The sequence below is a fragment of the Coregonus lavaretus genome (assembly GCF_964263955.1).
Source record: "Coregonus lavaretus genome assembly, chromosome: 34".
Taxonomy (NCBI): Eukaryota; Metazoa; Chordata; class Actinopteri; order Salmoniformes; family Salmonidae; genus Coregonus; species Coregonus lavaretus.
In genome coordinates, this window is record NC_140021.1 from 29,830,853 (window position 1) to 29,855,376 (window position 24,524).

General features: G+C 43.6%; 2 protein-coding genes across 2 annotated transcripts in view; one reads left to right on the top strand and one right to left on the bottom strand.

Moving 5' to 3' along the window:
- The window catches only part of LOC311109427 (acyl-CoA dehydrogenase family member 11-like), a 78,481-nt gene that overhangs the window by 28,540 nt on the left and 25,417 nt on the right, over positions 1-24,524 (top strand). The gene's annotated exons all lie outside the window — the stretch shown is intronic.
- LOC311109430 (atypical chemokine receptor 4-like) lies at positions 16,206-17,339 on the bottom strand (the record flags this gene model as incomplete). Its single annotated transcript, XM_084152318.1, has 1 exon — positions 16,206-17,339. One exon carries the CDS (start codon positions 17,337-17,339, stop codon positions 16,206-16,208), a length of 1,134 nt encoding a protein of 377 aa, XP_084008444.1.

Below are 24,524 nucleotides of genomic sequence, written 5' to 3' on the forward strand. Positions count from 1 at the left end.
GATGCTCTCCATGGTGCAGCTGTAAAAGTTCTTAAGGATCTGAGGGGCCATGACAAATTGTTTCAACCTCCTGAGGGAGAAGAGGCACTGCCGTGCCTTTTTCACGACTGTGCTGGTGTGAGAGGACCATATTAAGTTCTCAGTGATGTTTACACTGAGGAACCTGAAGCTCTTGACCCTCTCCGCTGTGACTCCGTCGATGTGGATGGGGGTGTGCAACCGCCCCTGTTTCCAGTAGTCCATGATCAGTTCCTTGGTCTTGCTGGAGAGGGAAAGGTTGTTGTCCTGCCACCACACAGCCTACAGGGAGGAGTTCAGAGACCTGGCAGTCTCATCGCCGTTGGTGATCAGGCCTACCACCGTCATGTCGTCAGCAAACTTGATGATGGAGTTGGAGTCGTGCATGGCCACGTGGGTGAACAGGGAGTACAGAAGGGGGCTAAGCACACACCCTGGGGGGCCCCCGTGTTGAGGGTCAGCGTGGCGGAGGTTCTGTTGCCTGCTCTTACCACCCGGGGTCGGGAAGTCCAGGATCCAGTTGCAGAGGGAGGTGTTCAGTCCCAGGGTCCCGAGCTTGGAGGGCACTATGGTGTTGAACGCCGCGCTGTAGTCGATGAACAACATCCTCACATAGGTATTCCTCTTTTCTAGGTGGGAGAGGGCAGTGTGGAGTGCTATTGAGATCTGTTGGGGCAGAATGCAAATTGGAGTGGGTCCAGGGTGTCTGGGATGATGGAGTTCATGTGTGCCATGACCAGCCTTTCAAAGCACTTCATAATTACAGATGTGAGTGCAACAAAGTGGTAGTCATTGTGGCAGGATGCCTTAGAGTTTTTGGGAACAGGAATGATTGGTAGTCAGCTTGAAACGTGGGGGTTACAGACTGGGACAATGAGAGGATGAAAATGTCTGTGAAGACGCCTGCCAGCTGGTCTGCACATTTATATAAAAAAAAATACCTTTATTTTGAAGTCATACTGAGACTAGGGTCTATTTTACAGATGAGCCCTGCATACATACATCAAACGCATACAATATATACAATTATAAACATATTAAGAAAAACTGACACATTTATCAACATAGAGGTCTCAGATCATTAATCTGAACTGACCAAGGGGGACCAGAACATCTTGTTTCAGAGAGCTCTGTAAGTTGTTCCACATAAAGGGCAGAAAAAAAACTAAAAGCAGCTTTACTCAACTGTGGAGACCGAAGGAGCCTCCAGTGTTATCCAAGCCTGATACCGGGTTTGGACATTTGTAAGTCTAAATTGAATTAATGATGACAGATACATAGGAAGTTTCTGCATGAGTGCTTTGTGGATAAACACAATAAAATGCTGCTCTCTCCTTGCATACAAATAGGACCAACACATGTTTTGATACAAAACACAATGGTGAGGTCTATAACCAAAACCAGTAATAAACCTAAGGGCACAATGGAAAACAGCATCTAGTGGTTTAACCGTAGATGCTGCTGCGTGCATATAGATAATATCCCCATAATCTAAAATAGACATAAAAGGCCTGGAAAATGTCCTTCCTATTGACAAAAGGCAGACATGCTTTGTTTCCGTAAAAGAAACCAACCTTGAACTTCAACTTCTTCACCAGCTCAGTGACATGTTTTTTAAAAGACAGTTTGTCATCAAGCCAGATATTTGTAGGAAGGAACTCGCTTAATTTGTGTACCGTTCAAACTAGTCATTACAAATTCATTTAAATCTGGGCAATGGGACCTAGAAAAAAAGCATGCATTTTGTTTTGTTTGCATTTAGCACTAACTTAAGATCCAATAGTGACCTGCAGTGCTTGAAAATCAGACTTCAAATGTGAAAAGGCTTGGCCAACCGATGGAGCAATGGAATATAACACTGTGTCATCTGCATACAAATGAATATTACAATTCTTTACAGCATTACCAATGTTATTTATATAGATTGTAAACAGTAGTGGGCCGAGTATCGTACCTTTACAGTATGTAATTCAAGGAACTCAGATTTGAACCCATCTACCTTGATGGCCTGAGTTCTGTCATTGAGATAATTATGAAACCATCATCAAGCATCAGTCTACAAACATGGCAGCACAATTATTTCTATCATCTAAGGTATTTGCAATTTCATTTACAACAAGCATGGTAGCCATAGTGGTGCTATGTTTAGGTCTGAATCCGGATTGATTAACATTAAGAATACCATTTACAGATAGAAAATAACATAGCTGTTTGTTGACCAATGATTCTAGTATTTTCGCAAGACAAGGGATCCTGGAAATGGGTAGATAATGATCAAGATCGCTATTACATGCTATGGAGACAAACCCAGGAATACCATCTGACCCTGTGGCCTTACGAGTGTTGACCCGTTTAAAAACCTTACTCTCGTCAGCCTTGGAGAGAGAGATCACCCAGTCCTCCGGTTTAGCAACGTGAAGTCCTCAGTTTTTTTCGAAGCGTGCATAAAAGGCATTGAGTTCGTCTGGTAGAGAGCCATTGTTGGGCAGATCACGGCTTCCTTTGTAGTCCGCAATGTACCGTAGCCCCTGCCACATGGGTCAAGCATCAGAGCTGGTATAATAGGATTCCACCTTGTTCCGATATTGTCCCTTTGCCTGTTTGATGGCTCTGCTGATGTCATAGTGGGACTTCTTGTACATGTTGGTGTCCTCAGCCGTAGCCTCGGGGTTGCCTGCGACAGCCTTGTGAGCGGTAGCTCTCTCCATTACCTTAGTGCACACCTCAGTGTTAATCCAGGGCTTTTGATTGGGGAAGCAGCAAACTTTTACTGTGGGGACGACGTCGGCGATGCATTTCCAGATGAAGCTGGTGACGGAGGTGGTTAGCTTGCCGATGCTATTGGCGGAGTCCCGGGAACATGTTCCAGTCAGCGCTAGCAAAGCAGTCCTGCAGCATAACCTCTGCTTCGGTAGACCATTGTTCTACGGTACGTGCCACGGGTACTTCCTGTTTGAGCTTTTGTTTGTAAACAGGAAGCAGGAGTATAGAGTCATGATCTGATTTGCCGAAGGGGGGATGAGGGAGGGCCTTATATGATTGCTTGTGGGTTGAGTAACAGTGGTCTTTATCGCCCCTAGTGGCGAAAGAGTCGGGTTGATAGAAGTTGGGCATCACGTGTTTTAGTGGCGCGGAATTAAAATCACCGGCAACAAGAAAAGCAGCCTCCGGGTGCATGTTTTCCTGCTTGTTTATAGCCTCGTACAGTTTGTCAAGTGCCAGCTTGTTGTTGTTGTCCTGAGGCGGAATATATACAGCAGTCACAATAACAGATGAAAACTTTCTCGGGTGGTAGAAGGGTCAGCATTTGATCATCAGATATTATGACATAAGACAGGTGAACAATAGGTTGAGACTTCCACTGCGCTAGCGTCTGCACACCATTTGGTGTTATCATTTACATTTTAGTCATTTAGCAGACGCTCTTATCCAGAGTGACTTACAGGAGCAATTAGGGTTAAGTGCCTTGCTCAAGGGCACATCAACAGATTTTTCACCTAGTCGGCTCAGGGATTACAACCAGCGACCTTTCGGTTACTGGCACTACGCTCTTAACCACTAAGCTACCTGCGTGTTGATGAAGATACATACCCCTCCCCCTCTGGATTTCCCTGAATCCTGTCCTGTCCGCTCGGTAAATGGAGAATCAATCGAGTTGGATAGCCATGGTGGGTATCTTGTCCGAAAGCCATGTTTCAGAAAAACAGAGAATTTTGAAGTTACGAGAGCCCCGTTGATAGCAAATCTGCGGTCGGAGGTCATCAATCTTATTATCAAGTGACTTTCCTATTGGCCAATAGAATGGGGGGAAGTAGTGGCCGGTTTTCCCTTCGCATTAGTCTCACCAAGAAGCCCGCTCTCCTGCCTCATTCTCACCTGCATTTCCTTGTGGGTAGCCTGAAGATTAGGTCGGAGGTACACAAAGAGCCAAGGGAAGATGAGTCGAAGTCGAAGCCAGAATTTAGGTTAGTAACTGCCGATCTGATGTTAATTTTTTTGTGCCGATCATAGGAAATGATAGCGGATACATTTCATGCAAAAAGTAAAGATAAATGTCAAAATAATCCTAAAATAGGAACGTTGGGTCGGAGCACGCAAGACTGCAGCCTTACAGTACGGCGCCATCTTTGGTCAATCACATGACACTCATAACCTGGCAGTACGTGACCATATCTGTGACTTTAGATATGAGTCATATGCTTCAGACACAGACTGTAGCCAATAATATAATCCAGGGAAAAAGTAAAGTGGAAGGAAAATTGTTGTGCAAGGAGATTTTCTATAGTCACTACTTTCTTACTTACTTACATAGGCCATCGATGACTCCTCTGCATCGCACTCTGTTCTGGGCAGCCTTCTCCAGCTTGTTCCATCCCATGCTGGTTCTCCTTGTTTCTGCCTCAAGCTCCCACCTCCAGGTGTTTCTTGGGCACCCCCTTTTCCCTTGTGGGTTCAGTATAGAGTTTGCCTGGTGATTTGCAGGGGGGCTTTCGGAGGGTGTGGCCGATCCACCCCTGTCTTCTGCTCCAGATCTCCCCTTCCACCGGAACCTGGCTGGTGCGCTCCCACAGGTCGATGTTACTGACTCTGTTTATCCATCTGATGTTAAGGATGCATCACAGACACTTGTTTATGAAAGTCTGAGTTGATGTTATTGTGGCTTTTGTTGTCCTTCATGTTTCCACACAGCAGCACTGAGTTAACATCAGTGTTGAAAATATAGATTTCTTTGTGTTTTTTTATTTTCTTGGAACACCGGATGTTTCTAAGGGAGGCTACTCTTGCTTTTTGTATTCTGGCCTTTATGTCCTACTCAGTTCCGCCTTGTTGGTGATGACGCTGCCCCGGTAGATGAAGGAGCTGTATTGTTACCCCTTAAAATGATTGGGAACATACATGAGTGGACATTAATATTAGGAACACCTCCTCTTTCATGACATAGACTGACCAGGTGAAAGCTATGATCCCTTATTGATGTCACCTGTTAAATCCACTTCAATCAGTGTAGATGAAGAGGAGGAGACAGGTTAAAGATGTTTAAGCCTTGAGACAATTCAGACATGGACTGTGTATGTGTGCCATTCAGAGGGTGAATGGGCAAGACAAAATATTTAAATGCCTTTAAACTGAGTATGTTAGAAGGTGCCAGGTGCACTGATTTGAGTGTGTCAAGAACTGCAACGCTGCTGGGTTTTTCACACTCAACAGTTTCCCGTGTGTATCAAGAATGGCCCACCACACAAAGGAAATCCAGCCAACTTGACACATTTTTAGGAAGCATTGGAGTCAACATGGGCTAGCATCCCTGTGGAATGCTTTCGACACTTTGTAGAGTCCATGCCCCGACGAATTGAGGTTGTTCTAAGGGCAAAAGGGGGTGCAACTCAATATTAGGAAGGTGTTCCTAATGTTTTGTACATTCAGTGTCTATAGAGTTTGTCACCACTTCTTCTTGTAACATGATTCAAAATTCAATTTGCATCATAATAATGTCCAGATATAGGCCTACAACGGCCACTAGAAGACCTCCTAAATCTATGGATTTTACAGGTTACAGTCCACCAACTTTAACTCTATGGGTTCTATGACCGGTCCGCGCCCCCCACCTTTAAGCGGCGGGCTCCAGCAGGAAAAGCTGGAGGCCGGAAAAGAGTGAGACAGGTAGCGCGCAAAAGTAAAAGTGGAACCGAGAGTGGTACGAGAGACAGAACGAGAGACAGAACGAGAGCAGTGTTGAAAAGTTTGTGTGTCTGAAACGCTATGTGATACAGTACAGTTTACACAGCACAGTATATGTTCTGTAGCTACTATTGCACTAAATGGTAACACTTGAATACGTTATGCAAATATGCAACTTGTTTGTTGAAATGTTAATAAATGGGAGCTTCCTCAAGCTGCCATCTCTTTCCCGACAATCCCCTCTGTGCACGAACCCTTACATATGGTCATTAAACATTAAAACACCTGCGGCTTATAGTCCAGTGCGGCTTATATATGTACACATCATTCAATTTAGCTGCTGCGGCTGGATTTTTGTTTTAGATTCCGTCTCTCAAGTGTACCTATAATAAAAATGACAGACCTCTACATGCTTTGTAAGTAGGAAAACCTGCAAAATCGACAGTGTATCAAATACTTGTTCTCCCCACTGTATTTAGACACTTTGTAGAAAGTTAATGCAAATGTTTTATTAGTCGCTATTTCGAACTGATTTGAACAAAGAGCCCCTCTCCCTTATATACCCTCTGTTTACAAGTTTTTTCACGAACATCTGCTAACCCTCAATGGGCATTCCCTTCTTTGATGTTATCACCCTTTACCCCCAAGTCAGTATCCTGTTCATCAATCATTCTAAGATCAACATCAGTAATCTCCTTTGACATAAGGAATGCAGACTCTGTGGCACCAAGCCACTTATCTACCAACTCTCCCATGGGTCACACAACACTATGACATGACCTCATTACAGCTATGAAGCCCCTAAATAAGATCTGGTGCAACCAATTACCTTCAGAAGTCACATAATTAGTTAAATAAAGTCCACTTGTGTGCAATCTAAGTGTCACATGATCTCAGTACACCTGTTCTAAAAGGCCCCATAGTCTGCAACGCAACTAAGCAAGGGGCACCACCAAGCAAGCAGCACCATGAAGACCAAGGAGCTCTCCAAACAGGTCAGGGACAAAGTTGTGGAGAAGTACAGATCAGGGTTGGGTTATAAAAAAATATCAGAAACTTTGAACACCATTAAATCCTTTATTTAAAAAATTGAAAGAATATGGCACCACAACAAACCTGCCAAGAGAGCCGCCCACCAAAACTCACGGACCAGGTAAGGAGGGCATTAATCAGAGAGGCAACAAAGAGACCAAAGATAACACTGAATGAGCTGCAAAGCTCCACAGTGGAGATTGGATTATCTGTCCATAGGACCAATTTAAGCCGTACACTCCACAGAGCTGGGCTTTACGGAAGAATGGCCAGAAAAAAAGCCATTGCTTAAAGAAAAAAATAAGCAAACATGTTTGGTGTTCGCCAAAAGGCATGTGGGAGACTCCCCAAATATATGGAAGAAGGTACTCTGGTCAGATGAGACTAAAATTGAGCTTTTTGGCCATCAAGGAAAACGCTATGTCTGGTGCAAACCCAACACCTCTCATCACCCCGAGAACACCATCGGCAGAGACTGGGAAACTGGTCAGAATTGAAGGAATGATGGATGGCGCTAAATACAGGGAAATTCTTGAGGGAAACCTGTTTCAGTCTTTCAGAGACTTGAGACTGGGACGGAGGTTCACCTTCCAGCAGGACAATGACCCTAAGCATACTGCTAAAGCAACACTCGAGTGGTTTAAGGGGAAACATTTAAATGTCTTGGAATGGCCAGGTCAAAGCCCAGACCTCAATCCAATTGAAAATCTGTGGTATGACTTAAAGATTGCTGTACACCAGCGGAACCCATCCAACTTGAAGGAGCTGGAGCAGTTTTGCCTTGAAGAATGGCCAAAAATCCCAGTGGCTAGATGTGCCAAGCTTATAGAGACATACCCCAAGAGTTGCAGCTGTAATTGTTGCAAAAGGTGGCTCTACAAAGTATTGACTTTGGGGGGGTAAATAGTTATACACGCTCAAGTTTTCAGTTTTTTTGTCTTATTTCTTGTTTGTTTCACAATAAAAAATATGTTGCATCTTCAAAGTGGTAGGCATGTTGTGTAAATCAAATGATACAAACACCCCAAAAATCCATTTTAATTCCAGGTTGTAAGGCAACAAAATAGGAAACATGCCAAGGGGGGTGAATACTTTCGCAAGCCACTGTATATATAGATACAGTATAGATTCGTCTACTTGTTTACCTACACTCTAACCACACTTGACGGTTTAGGGCGGAAGTGTCAGACTCAATCAGCATTCTGGCTATATTGAAAAATCATAGCGAATTTGCGGGCCAGACGTTGATATATATATTTTTTACAACAAAAAAAAACATGCAGACAACTGCGACCAAAACTGGCCATTGTTTTATTAAAAAGATTATGGCCGTTTATAATGTCCACTTATGTACATCGGATGATGTACAGTGAGGGAAAAAAGTATTTGATCCCCTGCTGATTTTGTGTGTTTGCCCACTGACAATGTCATGATCAGTCTATAATTTTAATGGTAGTTTTATTTGAACAGTGAGAGACAGAATAACAACAAAAAAATCCAGAAAAACGCATGTCAAAAATGTTATAAATTGATGTGCATTTTAATGAGGCAAATAAGTATTTGACCCCTCTGCAAAACATTGCTTAGTACTTGGTGGCAAAACCCCTGTTGACAATCACAGAGGTCAGACGTTTCTTGTAGTTGGCCACCAGGTTTGCACACATCTCAGGAGGGATTTTGTCCCAGTCCTCTTTGCAGATCTTCTCCAAGTCATTAAGGTTTCGAGGCTGACGCTTGGCAACTCGAACCTTCAGCTCCCTCCACAGATTTTCTATGGGATTAAGGTCTGGAGACTGGCTAGGCCACTCCAGGACCTTAATGTGCTTCTTCTTGAGCCACTCCTTTGTTGCCTTGGCCGTGTGTTTTGGGTCATTGTCATGCTGGAATACACATCCACGACCCATTTCCAATGCCCTGGCTGAGGGAAGGAGGTTCTCACCCAAGATTTGACGGTACATGGCCCCGTCCATCGTCCCTTTGATGCGGTGAAGTTGTCCTGTCCCATTGGCAGAGAAACACCCCCAAAGCATAATGTTTCCACCTCCATGTTTGACGGTGGGGATGGTGTTCTTGGGGCCATAGGCAGCATTCCTCCTCCTCCAAACACGGCGAGTTGAGTTGATGCCAAAGAGCTCGATTTTGGTCTCATCTGACCACAACACTCTCACCCAGTTCTCCTCTGAATCATTCAGATGTTCATTGGCAAATTTCAGATGGCCCTGTATATGTGCTTTCTTGAGCAGGGGGACCCTGCGGGCGCTGCAGGATTTCAGTCCTTCACAGCGTAGTGTGTTACCAATTGTTTCTTGATGACTATGGTCCCAGCTGCCTTGAGATCATTGACAAGATCCTCCCGTGTGGTTCTGGGCTGATTCCTCACCGTTCTCATGATCATTGCAACTCCACGAGGTGAGATCTTGTATGGAGCCCCAGGCCGAGGGAGACTGACAGTTCTTTTGTGTTTCTTCCATTTGCGAATAATCGCACCAACTGTTGTCACCTTTTCACCAAGCTGCTTGGTGATGGTCTTGTAGCCCATTCCAGCCTTGTGTAGGTCTACAATCTTGTCCCTGACATCCTTGGAGAGCTCTTTGGTCTTGGCCATGGTGGAGAGTTTGGAATCTGATTGATTTATTGCTTCTGTGGACAGGTGTCTTTTATACAGGTAACTAGCTGAGATTAGGAGCACTCCCTTTAAGAGTGTGCTCCTAATCTCAGCTCGTTACGTGTATAAAAGACACCTGGGAGCCAGAAATCTTTCTGATTGAGAGAGGGTCAAATACTTATTTCCCTCATTAAAATGCAAATCAATTTATAACATTTTTGACATGCGTTTTTCTGGATTTTTTTGTTGTTATTCTGTCACTGTTCAAATAAACCTACCATTAAAATTATAGACTGATCATTTCTTTGTCAGTGGGCAAACGTACAAAATCAGCAGGGGATCAAATACTTTTTTCCCTCACTGTATATAGTATTTTAACATATTAAAACAAATAATATTTGTCCAGCCTTTGCTGCCATGCTTGCAGGTGTGCATAATATGCTGTGACCCTAATCAAAAAGTATTTAACAAGTCCAAATAACAAAAACTTAGCTAGGTTGTTGTAACATTTAAACTGAAAACATGTTTTTCATAATTTTCTTTGCACTGCATGGATCACCGGTGCAGTTGAATGCAGCATTGCTGTATGGTGCACTCAAAATGTATTGTAGCTGAGTAGCCAGCCTAGGCTACTGCTCAAATGTTGCTGTAATAAGGCTAAATGTTTCTCCTTTGCATGGTGTTTTGTTGCAGGTTTAGATTTTTGGCTATTCATTGTCAAGCTTAAAAAACCGAAGCCAGACTGCAACACTTTAGTAGCCTAGCTAGGACTGTCACATGCGTCTGTACACTTTCCCTCCGCTGCACGCTGTAAACGGAACACACGAAAGCAGCGCAGTTGGCGCATCAGGCTGTAATTTCATCAAGAAGATGACTCAACTGTTGTCTCATTTATACTCGCTTGTGTGTCCTATTGTCCTTTTGTAGTAATTTATACTGTACCCTGCGTGTGAATCCTTTGTCTTATAACTTTTTGACAACCAAGATTACATGTTCTGTAGGCTACAGCAATGACCCTTTGGAACCTAAACTTGGCATGGACATTTAGCCTACGACACGTTTAAACTTTCGGTCTGGTAGAAGATTCGGTCAGTGCCATTAGTGATGATTTGATACAGTGCACTGGCTGGCTCGTGTGTAGGTGTATGTGGGGGTCTGGGAGGAAGGGTGTGTGTGTGATGATGCACTGCTGTTTGGCGTGCAGCATGTTGGCAGTGCTTTCTGTGACTTGTAGTGCAGCGTATGGCGGACGGTATTGATGCGGACCAAAATGAATTGACAACCCAAATCATTGCGCAGGCTGGATAGAAATGTGTCATTGGCGGGATTCAGCCCCGTGGGTCTTGTGTTTGACACGTGGTTTAGGGTGTATTCTTTCACTTTTGCTGACCTGAGACACCCTTAAGCTCTTTTCAATCTTAATATCGGATTTAATATCTCACATTTAACTAGTCAGTCAAGCCTAATCGTACTTAGCTGGTTATCAGTATGAGGCTTACACCTAGAGACTCTACCTCAGTAGAGTGGATCGATTATTGGTTCAACAGGCACCTTCGGAATTGTTAGAAGTGCTCACTGGGAGCCTGCAGACAGGCCAAAAATCGTCTAGTCTCTAGCCAGCTTTCAGGTTAAAGTCCCTCATGTATGGCCGGTTCCAGGCATATGTGACATATGAAATAACAATTATAATAACATTTTTTTTTTTTTTTTGGATGGGGGAACTCAGTCTGGGTTTCAACTTACTATTGAGAGTAAGAATAGTACAATACATGTCCAATTTCGAAATTTGGTTGTGCATCAGCAGTTTTTCTCTTGTTATGACAGTCACTGATAGTCACTCAATTAGCCATGTCAGCTAACAATTTTTAGATTGGTAGTCTCGCCAGCTATCTAAACTTGTAGTCATCATGGCCGAATACCAACCCGGCACACAGGGCATGTGCCCATGTGCCTGACCTCCAGGCAGCCCCCATTGATTTTGGCAGTCATTTTGGCAGTCATTCTCACTCAGATATCGTATTAACATGGCATAGTTATTACAACAAACCCAGCACCCAATCAGTCATTCTCAGTGATTTGGGAGATAGTGGAGGAGTTGAGGAGATTGCTGTGTGAATTGCTGAGGGTATCCCTCCAAAACCAACCACAAACCTCACTTATTCGTTTCCCCAGCAATCCCAGCACCCGAACATCCCTGGGTGTGTCCCAAATGGCATCCTATTCCATATATAGTGCACTACTATGGGCCCTGATCAAAAGTAGTGCACTACAGTGCCTTCGGAAAGTATTCAGACCCCTTGACTTTTTCCACATTTTGTTACGTTACAGCCTTATTCTAAAATTGATTAAATATACAAAAATCCTCAGCAATCTACACACAATGCCCCATAATGAAAAAGGGAAAATAGTTTTGTTTTAATTTTATCAAATGCATCAAACATAATAAACAGAAATACCTTATTTACATAAGTATTAAGACCCTTTGCTATGAGACTCAAAATTTAGCTCTGGTGTATCCTATTTCCATTGATCATCCTTGAGATGTTTCTACAACTTGATTGGAGTCCACCTGTTGTAAATTTAAATTGATTGGACATGATTCCGAAAGGCATACACCTGTCTATATTAGGTCCCACAGTTGACAGTGCGTGTCAGAGCAAAAACCAAGCCAAGAGGTCGAAGGAATTGTTCGTAGAGCTCCGAGAGGATTGTGTTGAGGCACAGATCTAGGGAAGGGTACCAACAAATGTCTGCAGCATTGAAGGTCACCAAGAACACAGTGGCCTCCATCATTCTTAAATGGAAGACGTTTGGAACCACCAAGACACTTCCTAGAGCTGGCCGCCCGGCCAAACTGAGCAATCGGGGGAGAACGGCCTTGGTCAGGGAGGTGACCAAGAACCCGATGGTCACGCTGACAGAGCTCTAGAGTTCCTCTGTGGAGATGGAACTTCCAGAAGGACAACCATCTCTGCAGCACTCCACCAATCAGGCCTTTATGGTAGAGTGGCCAGAAGGAAGCCACTCCTCAGTAAAAGGCACATGACAGCCCACTTGGAGTTTGCCAAAAAGGCACCTAAAGACTGAGACATGAGAAACAAGATTCTCTGATCTGATGAAACCAAGATTGAACTCTTTGGCCTGAATGCCAAGCGTCACGTCTGGAGAAAACCTAGCACCATCCCTACAGTGAAGCATGGTAGTGGCAGCATCATGCTGTGGGGATGTTTTTCAGCGGCAGAGACTGGGAGACTAGTCAGGATCAAGGGAAAGATGAACGGAGCAAAGTACAGAGAGAGCCTTGATGAAAACCTGCTCCAGAGCGCTCAGGACCTCAGACTGGGGGCGAAGGTTCACCTTCCAACAAGACAACCACCCTAAGCACACAGCCAAGACAACGCAGGAGTGGCTTCGGGACAAGTGTCTGAATGTCCTTGAGTGGCCCAGCCAGAGCCCGGACTTGACCCCGATCGAACATCTCTGGAGAGACCTGAAAATAGCTGTGCAGCAACACTCCCCATCCAACCTGACAGAGCTTGAGAGGATCTGCAGAGAAGAATGGGAGAAACTCCCCAAATACACGTGTGCCAAGCTTACCCAAGAAGTCTCAATGCTGTAATCGCTGTCAAAGGTGTGTCGTGGAAATTCCAAATGTTGTGGAAATTATTTTACACAGGGACACTCAAAGTCAATCTTAAATTTATCATAGTTTATTTGTCAGCACGCTGGCGAGGTTCCAACCAACTCAATGCACCATAGTACACATATCAGTCAGAAGATCTGCTGGGGCAATCCCAGCAGTTGTCTTATATATGGCTATACACAGACACGTTATATTTGCATGATTTAGCATAATTAATTAATCATTAGCATTTTGTTTCATTCATGTGACCGACCAATACTGGTTCATAACATGTGACAGACCAATACCTCACGAGGCTTCTTCTCTCTAAGCTGAGACCTTGAAACCGAGATATCTTTCTCCTCACGTTCTCAAATCAAGGTCTGGGCGTACTGCCAAATTGCAGATACTGATAAGTGAGGATTCGTCCAATCAGTCACTTGCATGAACACAGAAATTGGTTATTAGAACAGCACATGAATAGAACATAGAAATGTATAGAATAGAAAACACCAACATTAACATTTCCATCACAGGTGCTTCAACAAAGTACTGAGTAAAGAGTCTGAATACTTATGTAAATGTGATATTTCAGGTTTTTTTTGTAATACATTTGCAAAAATTTCGAAAAACCTATTTTTGCTTTGTGATTATGGGGTATTGTGTGTAGATTGATGAGGGAAAAAAAAGTTTTTATAAATTTTAGAATAAGGCTGTAACTTAACAAAATGTGGGAAAAGTAAAGGGGTCTGAATACTTTCCGAGGGGAGTAGGGTGCCATTTGGGACACAGCCCCAGTCATTACAGTGGAGAGGATATCAAATCAAATTTTATTTGTCACATGCGCCGAATACAACCTTACCATTAAATGTTTACTTACAAGCCCTTAACCAACAATGCAGGTCAAGAAATGTAGTTAAGAAAATATTTACTAAATAAACTACAGTAAAAAATAAAATTACAAAGTAACACAATAAAATAACAATAACGAGGCTATATACATTTACATTTACGTCATTTAGCAGACGCTCTTATCCAGAGCGACTTACAGTTAGTGAGTGCATACATTATTTTTCATACTGGTCCCCCGTGGGAATCGAACCCACAACCCTGGCGTTGCAAACGCCATGCTCTACCAACTGAGCTACATCCCTGCCGGCCATTCCCTCCCCTACCCTGGACGACGCTGGGCCAATTGTGCGCTGCCCCATGGGTCTCCCGGTCGCGGCTGGCTACGACAGAGCCTGGATTCGAACCAGGATCTCTAGTGGCACAGACCACTGCGCCACCAGGAAATACAAATATACAAGGGGTACAGGTACCGAGTCGATGTGCGGGGGTACAAGTTAGTCGAGGTAATTTGTACATGTAGGTAGGGGTAAGTGTGACTATGCATAGGTAATAAACAGCGAGTAGCAGCAGTGTAAATACAAAGTGGGGGGTGTCATTGTAAATAGTCCAGGTGGCCATTTGATTAATCGTTCGGCGGTCTTATGGCTTGGGGGTAGAAGCTGTTAAGGAGCCGTTTAGACCTAGACTTGGTGCTCCGGTACCGCATGCCGTGCAGTAGCAGAGAGAACAGTCTGACTAACAGATCCTGTAAGAGAATAGGAGGTAAACACTGAGGACATTAGCTAGTGTTCATGATCAAGGGCCAATCTGTGGTGGCTCCAGTTCTGGGGAGTTTGTCCGCTTTCAGAAGATCCTCTGAATCATTCCTGTGGTGGTGTAAAAAGGTTTTCAAAGAGACACTGTTTAACTCTCCACACCACACAATGCATCTGACTATGCTTTGGAGGGACAATTTGTTATTCATGGGATACATTTGCTTTTCTTTTTAAAAATATATATTCACCATTTTGTCAAAGGAGTTTGGAGCCCGCTAGAGTTAAATGTGATATGATGTGCCCTATCGATTTCAAAGAGTTTAAGATAAAAGTCCTCTTTGAAGAGGAGTTTTAAGGAAGAGGATAAATGGCCATACTGAAATGGTTCACCACTGTTTTATGCATTGCACTCAACAACAACCTCTATTGCATTTTTAAGCCCATATTATTTAAATGGGGGAAACATGAGAGGACAGGCAAGGTAATTTAAATGCTGGAATCCTCTTCATGGGCATGTGTCCCAAATGGCACCCTATTCACTATATAGTGCACTACTTTTGACCTGGGCCAATAGGGCTCTGGTCAAAAGTAATGCATTATGTAGGGAATAGGGTGCCATTAGAGACTGAACCCTTAAAGAGAAGCCCGCTGGTTGTGTACTGTCTTCCTGCCTGTGTGATGGCCGGATGGAAGCCCTCCCTCCCTCCCCCCCTCCCTCCCTCCCTCTCTCGCTCGCTCTCTCGCTCGCTCTCTCTCTCGCTCTCACTCTCGCTCTCGCTCTCTCTCTCGCTCTCTCTACCTCTCTCTCTCTCTCTCTCTCTCTCTCTCCCTCTACCATCTCCCTCGCTCTCAACCACTCTCTCTCTCTCTCACTCCCTGTCGATTTCTCTGTCTTTGTTTTGCGGATCTCTCCAGCTTTTCTCTCTGGCAACCCGCTGTGCAATCAGACTGCCTGCTTTCTTCTCTCCCAAAGCCACAGAATACATTGAAATCATATGCTTCTGATCTGCAGGCACCATGGCTGTGTGAGGTTGAATTGAAGATGAGATAATAACATGAGAGATTTAGCTTGAAAGAGCCATTCCTTCTCAGGTTTGCCATTCTTTTTGCCATTCCTTCTCATTTTGAGATTTATTTAAGATGTTTTCATATATGGGAAATAGTGGGGGGTCACATAATAACAACTTGTTTTATTTACACAAGATTCCGCTATACTAAAGATTGACTAAATACAGTATAATATATGATTTACTTATACAAATACAGATTTATCTAGATGTCTAAGTTACTTAACTGTTATCTATGTATTGCAAAGGATTCTAGAAATGCTGGTATAGAGCAACTGCTTAAAAGGGGCAATCTGTGATTGGTACATTCATTTTTGGACCTTTAAATTAATGATATAGCCATTTATTTGTGAATAATGTAACTTATAAATGCCTCATGAGCTTAGTTCAACTCTTACCCCAAAATAACCCCAAATATAAGCTTGTTTGGCTGCTGTGTTGTTGTTTGAATCCCAGATTGCCCCTTTAAGTATTTTCATAAAAGTCAATAGAAGTGTTATGCATTAGCCCTCACGGTCACCATGATCCATAGTAAACCACTCTCGCCATAATAAGAGTTCTGAGTTTTAGACATGTTAGATGGTGAAGGTGCTGGTGTCCTCGTCCTCCGAGACAGAGTGTGAGTGTGTTTGCCTGGCTGGGGTATGTGTATTTAGCGAGATCTCCAATGTCCGCTCCTCGTTGCCATGGCGACCAACACACCACCTCCCCCCGAGGCGCTGTCCGAGGCACTTAGTGACCCTGATGACGTGTCCTCTGAAGGAGGAGCCTATAAAGGTGTAGAGTATTGGGTTGAAGCAGCAGTGTGTGAGCGCCAGGCTCTCCGTCACCTGGAGAGCCCGGTCCAGACCCTTACTGAGGTCACAGTCGGTCACCAGGCCGTAGATGACGTCCAGCGTCCGCCACAGCTTCACCAGGTTGTAGGGCAGCTGGGTGAGCAGGAACACCCCCACCACGGCCAGCAGCACCCGGACGGCCCGCCTCCTCCTTTCCCTGCACACCCCGGCTTCGACCCTAACCAGCGCCAGGCCCACCCAACAGTAAGACACCACCATGACCAGGAAGGGCAGCAGGAAGCTCAGCAGCACTTCCAGCAGCTCCAGGGCAGCCTTGGTCAGCCGAGCCATGCTGAGGGGATAGACGGCCATGCAGGCTAGACGATGAGACGTGGGCATCACCGTGGAGAACACCATGTCAGGCAGGCCCAGGCAAACTGCCATGGCCCACACCACGGCACACACTATTATCCACTGTCTCCTGGCCCGCGGGCCACTCGCGGCGAGGCCTCCAGCGTTGTGGGCCAGTGCACGGTAGCGGTCCACGCTAACGCAGGTTAGCAGCAGCATGCCACAGCTGAAGTTGGTGGCATAGAGGAAGGAGGTGAGCTTGCAGGCAGCCACGCCGATCCGCCAGCCGTGCACGGCGTCGGCAGCCCAGAAGGGCAGCGTGAAAAGAAGTAGTAAATCGGCCACGGCAAGATTCAGGATACACACGTCTGTCAGCGTCCGCAGTCGCCGCGGCGACGCATACACCACCACGACCAGAGCGTTGCCTGCCACACCCACCACCAGGGCCAAGGCGTAGACCACGGGCAGGAAGAGACGGCCGAAAGAACGCACCTCCGCTTTGTCGCATACCGAGTGGTAGTCATCGTGGTAGTCACTGTCGTTGGAGCTGGAGTTGTCATAGTCGTAGTCCTCTTCCTCCATCTGTTTTCTGAGAAATAAGGGACTAAAGGAACATGACATGTTAGGAATGACGTCAAGTCAGTTTAGTCTATGCTGCTGCATTGTATTAACTTAAAAGAGATCTGTTGACAAGATCAATTTTTTTGTTATAGACAAGGCTTGCTGGATAAAATGATGATTCTCTTTTCACATATTTTGGACAGAATGTATAAAATAATATGAAATATGTATTTTATCTGAAAACATCTATTAGGAAAGGAGAATGGCCATCCATCTGGAAGTTGTAATGCACTTAAAGCCAATAACAGCATGACGATCCAAGTTGTCAACAACTATAGGTTTTTGTTATCCTTCCCCCCCTCACTGCTTTTTGTCCCTCTTTCTGACCCGTAGGGGTTGTTGGGATGATGTGGGTAGATTTTGTGGCTAATGCTTGACAGGGTGAGGAGTGTGTGTGTGTGTTGGGGAGGACTGGCTCGTGGTAATGGTTGGAGCGGAATTAGTGGAATGGTATCAAATATCATGGAAACCATGTGCTTGATGCCATTTGATTTGCTCCGTTCCAGCCATTATTATGAGCCGTCCTCCTCTCAGCAGCCTCCACTGGTGTGCGTGTGTACGCATACCCGCATACGATAAGACAATAAGCTCCCTTTTGTTAAAAATCTCTCTAGCTTGATTTCTCTCACAAAACCTGTCAGTTGGAATCACTTGCACACAAGTACGCCCCACACAACAACAAAATTCCTTACCCTGTAAAATTCCTTTGACAAGGTGACTATTCATACCCCTTGACTTATTCAAAATGTTGTTGTTACAGCCTGAATAAAAAATGGATTATTATACCCCAAAATGACAATGTGAAAACATGTTTTTAGAAATACAGAAATATCTCACTTACATAAAGTATTCACACCCCTGAGTCAATACATGTTAGGATCACCTTTGGCAGCGATTAATGTCTATCTGGGTAAGTCTCTAAGAGCTTTGCACACCTGTATTGTAAAATATTTTCACATTATTCTTAAAAAGATTATTCAAGCTCTGTCAAGTTGGTTGTTGATCATTGCTAGACAGCCATTTTCAAGTCTTGCCATAGATTTTTTAAAGCCGATTTTAAGTCAAAGCTGTAACTTGCCACCCAGGAACATTCAATGTCGTCTTGATAAGCAACTCCAGTGTATATTTGGCCTTGTGTTTTATGTTATTGTCCTGCTGAATGGTATATTTGTTTCAGGGTGTCTGTTGGAAAGCAGACTGAACCAGGTTTACCTCTAGGATTTTGCCTATGCTTAGCTCTATTCCATTTCTTTTTATCCTAAAGAAACTCCCTGTGCGTGTGTACCCGCATGCGTGCAGACAATAAGCTCCCTCTTGTTAGGAATCTCTCTAGCTTGACTTCTCTCACAAAACCTGTCAGTTGGAGTCACTTGCACCCTAGTACGCCCAACACAACAACAAAATTCCTTACCCTGTAAAATTATTTACCCCTGGACATAGTGACTATCCCAGAAAAATCTGACTAATCTTTAAACTCTCTTTTTATTTTTTTTATTTTTTTAGGGGGTAGATCAGCTTTAATATTGCAGATAGATTGTAACTTCCATCAATGTAATTGTCTGTTGTTGTTTTATTTTCTCGCATATACAGTGGGGAGAACAAGTATTTGATACACTGCCGATTTTGCAGGTTTTCCTACTTACAAAGCATGTAGAGATCTGTAATTTTTATCATAGGTACACTTCAACTGTGAGATACAGAATCCAGAATATTGTATGATTTTTAAGTGATTCATTTGCATTTTATTGCATGACATAAGTATTTGATACATCAGAAAAGCAGAACTTAATATTTGGTACAAAAACCTTTGTTTGCAATTACAGAGATCATACGTTTCCTGTAGGTCTTGACCAGGTTTGCACACACTGCAGCAGGGATTTTGGCCCACTCCTCCATACAGACCTTCTCCAGATCCTTCAGGTTTCGGGGCTGTCACTGGGCAATACAGACTTTCAGCTCCCTCCAAAGATGTTCTATTGGGTTCTTGTCTGGAGACTGGCTAGGCCACTCCAGGACCTTGAGATGCTTCTTACGGAGCCACTCCTTAGTTGCCCTGGCTGTGTGTTTTGGGTCGTTGTCATGCTGGAAGACCCAGCCACGACCCATCTTCAATGCTCTTACTGAGGGAAGGAGGTTGTTGGCCAAGATCTCGCGATACATGGCCCCATCCATCCTCCCCTCAATACGGTGCAGTCGTTCTGTCCCCTTTGCAGAAAAGCATCCCCAAAGAATGATGTTTCCACCTCCATGCTTCACGGTTGGGATGGTGTTCTTGGGGTTGTACTCATCCTTCTTCTTCCTCCAAACATGGCGAGTGGAGTTTAGACCAAAAAGCTCTATTTTTGTCTCATCAGACCACATGACTTTCTCCCATTCCTCCTCTGGATCATCCAGATGGTCATTGGCAAACTTCAGACGGGCCTGGACATGCGCTGGCTTGAGCAGGGGGACCTTGCGTGCGCTGCAGGATTTTAATCCATGACGGCGTAGTGTGTTACTAATGGTTTTCGTTGAGACTGTGGTCCCAGCTCTCTTCAGGTCATTGACCAGGTCCTGCCGTGTAGTTCTGGGCTGATCCCTCACCTTCCTCATGATCATTGATGCCCCATGAGGTGAGATCTTGCATGGAGCCCCAGACCGAAGGTGATTGACCGTCATCTTGAACTTCTTCAATTTCTAATAATTGCGCCAACAGTTGTTGCCTTCTCACCAAGCTGCTTGCCTATTGTCTTGTAGCCCATCCCAGCCGTGTGCAGGTCTACAATTTTATCCCTGATGTCCTTACACAGCTCTCTGGTCTTGGCCATTGTGGAGAGGTTGGAGTCTGTTTGATTGAGTGTGTGGACAGGTGTCTTTTATACAGGTAACGAGTTCAAACAGGTGCAGTTAATACAGGTATTGAGTGGAGAACAGGAGGGCTTCTTGAAGAAAAACTAACAGGTCTGTGAGAGACGGAATTCTTACTGGTTGGTAGGTGATCAAATACTTATGTCATGCAATAAAATGTAAATTAATTACTTAAAAATAATACAATGTGATTTTCTGGATTTTTGTTTTAGATTCTGTCTCTCACAGGTGAAGTGTACCTATGATAAAAATGACAGACCTCTACATGCTTTGTAAGTAGGAAAACCTGCAAAATCGGCAGTGTATCAAATACTTGTTCTCCCCACTGTGTGTATATATATATATATATATATATATATATATATATATATATATATATATATATATATATATATACATACATTTACAGTGGGGATAAAAAGTATTTAGTCAGCCACCAATTGTGCAAGTTCTCCCACTTAAAAAGATGAGAGAGGCCTGTAATTTTCATCATAGGTACACGTCATCTATGACAGACAAATTGAGAAAAAAAATCCAGAAAATCACATTGTAGGATTTTTTATGAATTTATTTGCAAATTATGGTGGAAAATAAGTATTTGGTCACCTACAAACAAGCAAGATTTCTGGCTCTCACAGACCTGTAACTTCTTCTTTAAGAGGCTCCTCTGTCCTCCACTCGTTACCTGTATTAATGGCACCTGTTTGAACTTGTTATCAGTATAAAAGACACCTGTCCACAACCTCAAACAGTCACACTCCAAACTCCACTATGGCCAAGACCAAAGAGCTGTCAAAGGACACCAGAAACAAAATTGTAGACCTGCACCAGGCTGGGAAGACTGAATCTGCAATAGGTAAGCAGCTTGGTTTGAAGAAATCAACTGTGGGAGCAATTATTAGGAAATGGAAGACATACAAGACCACTGATAATCTCCCTCGATCTGGGGATCCACGCAAGATCTCACCCCGTGGGGTCAAAATGATCACAAGAACGGTGAGCAAAAATCCCAGAACCACACGGGGGGACCTAGTGAATGACCTGCAGAGAGCTGGGACCAAAGTAGCAAAGCCTACCATCAGTAACACACTACGCCGCCAGGGACTCAAATCCTGCAGTGCAAGACGTGTCCCCCTGCTTAAGCCAGTACATGTCCAGGCCCGTCTGAAGTTTGCTAGAGTGCATTTGGATGATCCAGAAGAGGATTGGGAGAATGTCATATGGTCAGATGAAACCAAAATAGAACTTTTTGGTAAAAACTCAACTGGTCGTGTTTGGAGGACAAAGAATGCTGAGTTGCATCCAAAGAACACCATACCTACTGTGAAGCATGGGGGTGGAAACATCATGCTTTGGGGCTGATTTTCTGCAAAGGGACCAGGACGACTGATCCGTGTAAAGGAAAGAATGAATGGGGCCATGTATCGTGAGATTTTGAGTGAAAACCTCCTTCCATCAGCAAGGGCATTGAAGATAAAACGTGGCTGGGTCTTTCAGCACGACAATGATCCCAAACACACCGCCCGGGCAACGAAGGAGTGGCTTCGTAAGAAGCATTTCAAGGTCCTGGAGTGGCCTAGCCAGTCTCCAGATCTCAACCCCATAGAAAATCTTTGGAGGGAGTTGAAAGTCCGTGTTGCCCAGCGACAGCCCCAAAACATCACTGCTCTAGAGGAGATCTGCATGGAGGAATGGTCCAAAATACCAGCAACAGTGTGTGAAAACCTTGTGAAGACTTACAGAAAACGTTTGACCTGTGTCATTGCCAACAAAGGGTATATAACAAAGTATTGAGAAACTTTTGTTATTGACCAAATACTTATTTTCCACCATAATTTGCAAATAAATTCATTAAAAATCCTACAATGTGATTTTCTGGAAAAAAAATTCTCAATTTGTCTGTCATAGTTGACGTGTACCTATGATGAAAATTACAGGCCTCTCTCATCTTTTTAAGTGGGAGAACTTGCACAATTGGTGGCTGACTAAATACTTTTTTTCCCCACTGTACATGTGATCTAAATAGCAAATGGGGGACGCTTTTCCCATGGTTCATTTTCATGCCAGCCAGGTAGGCTGTACTCCTGCTGTAAAGCAAAGCAATATGCTTAATATTAGGAAAGTAGAGAAATAAATATAGTAGGCCTAGCCTATAGAAAGCTGATGGGATCCTCGTCTTTGTAACTTTTTTTCTCACGCAATTGCATAGCCTATAGAAATATTGCGCAGCATGAGCTCATGGGCTCTCATGAAGTGTTTGATTAGATTTTCGATAACATTTGCATTTATGTCAGAGTGATTAGCGGGACAATAGAGTGCTGAGTACCGGGCTACTAGCAGGCTACTAATGACCATCAGCAGCATCAGAGCTTGGAGAAGCCTAATTACCGTGACTAAACGGTCACGTGGAATTTGACTGGGTCATGACTCATGACCACCGGTGTGGCAGTAATAGGGTCACCGTAACAGCCCTAGTCAAGAGTTTTTCTACGAGCAGGTGTATGTGTGTGTGTTTGACTGCACAGGGCAGCATTTTGCTAGATACAGTATCACACATTTGTTTGCTATTCATGTGCTCTCTAACAGAGAATCAAGACAGGTGAGGCATTTTCTCCTTTGCTGCCTGAGTTTAATAACATAGGTATTTAGGATGGCTTCCAGGTCTATTACGCTATCCATCAACGTGTTGCTGCTAGCGGGAGAGAGAAATGAGCAGTAGAGCTGCCAGTGTTTGTACAGAACATATGTTCTCATGTCCAAATAGCTCAAATATTCAGCTGTCACAGCTGTTCTCTCCTACTGGTTGAGATCTCTGTCTGAGATTTATGGCCAAAAACACATTCATATTCCATCTCTGATTAACCACGAGATATTAAACCTCAAGGAGCATGTTGTGTCAAAAAGAAATATGAAAATATAAATATATTATAACAAAACCAGCTGAAACTAATGTGTTGGCTTAGATGATCTGTCTGACTGAATATGCCATCATTTCAGAGAATTATCAGGTTAGGTTCAATCATAAACATACTACAGAAGTTTGAACTTTGAACTTTAAAAGGCCTTACAATCACTGTTCAGACAATTGAACTTCTGAACAGTCATAGTTAGGGTTGCAAAGGGAGGGTATATTACTCGAACATTTCTAAGTGATAACTTTCAAGGAATATATCGAATTTTATCAGATGACATCTAGTGGCCTTTTTGGGTACTGTAATGATCTCTGGCCCTATGTGTGGCCCTATCACATGTAATATACAGTATATATACAAATTCGACAATTTAAAAATTAAAAATAGAATGACAACGCTGTAAAACATTATGCTAAATATAAACCATCAACTTAGTGAATACCATTGGTGTTATATATTTTTTTACACTTATTTATTTTACTATGTCTTTGTTGTAAATGTGTTGGGGCCAAACTGGTGGAAGTTGTGAAAAAATACAATAGTTGGAAGAGTTGCAGAGTTAATTGAAAATAATGCCATTGTTGATTAGATGCCTTTTTCATTAATTAGGTTATTTTCTCTTGAACCATATGGTCTATCCACTAGAAACTAATGGACAATATGGACACATACACTGAGTATACCAAACATTAGGAACACCTACCTAATATTGAGTTGTTGTTTTTTTGCCCTCAGAACAGCCTCAATTCATCAGTGCATGGACTCTACAAGGTGTGAAAAGCGTTACACAGGGATGCTGGCCCATGTTGACTCCAGTTGTGTCAAGTTAGCTGGATGTCCTTTGGGTGGTGGACCATTCTGGATACACACAGGAAACTGTTGAGCGTGAAAAACCCACATGTGTTGTAGTTCTTGACACAAACTAGTGCGCCTGGCACCTACTACCATACCCCGTATAAACTCACTTAAATATTTTGTGTTGCCCATTCACTCTCTGAATGGCACACATACACAATCCATATCTCAGGACTTGAAAATCCTTCTTTAACCTGTCTCCTCCCCTTCATCTACACTGATTGAAGTGGATTTAACAAGTGACATCAATAAGGGATCATAGCTTTCACCTGGATTCACTTTACAAGTCCCGTGTAGTATGGCGCTTGCAACGCCAGGGTTGTGTGTTCGATTCCCACGGGGGGGCAGTATGGAAATGTTATGCACTCACTAACTGTAAGTCGCTCTGGACAAGAGCGTCTGCTAAATGACTAAAATGTAAAATGTCATGGAAAGAGCAGGTGTTCTTAATGTTTTGTACACTCAGTGTATATAACATTTTTATTCTATACATTAATAATTTTGTAAAAGTTATTTGAGTATATATTACCAA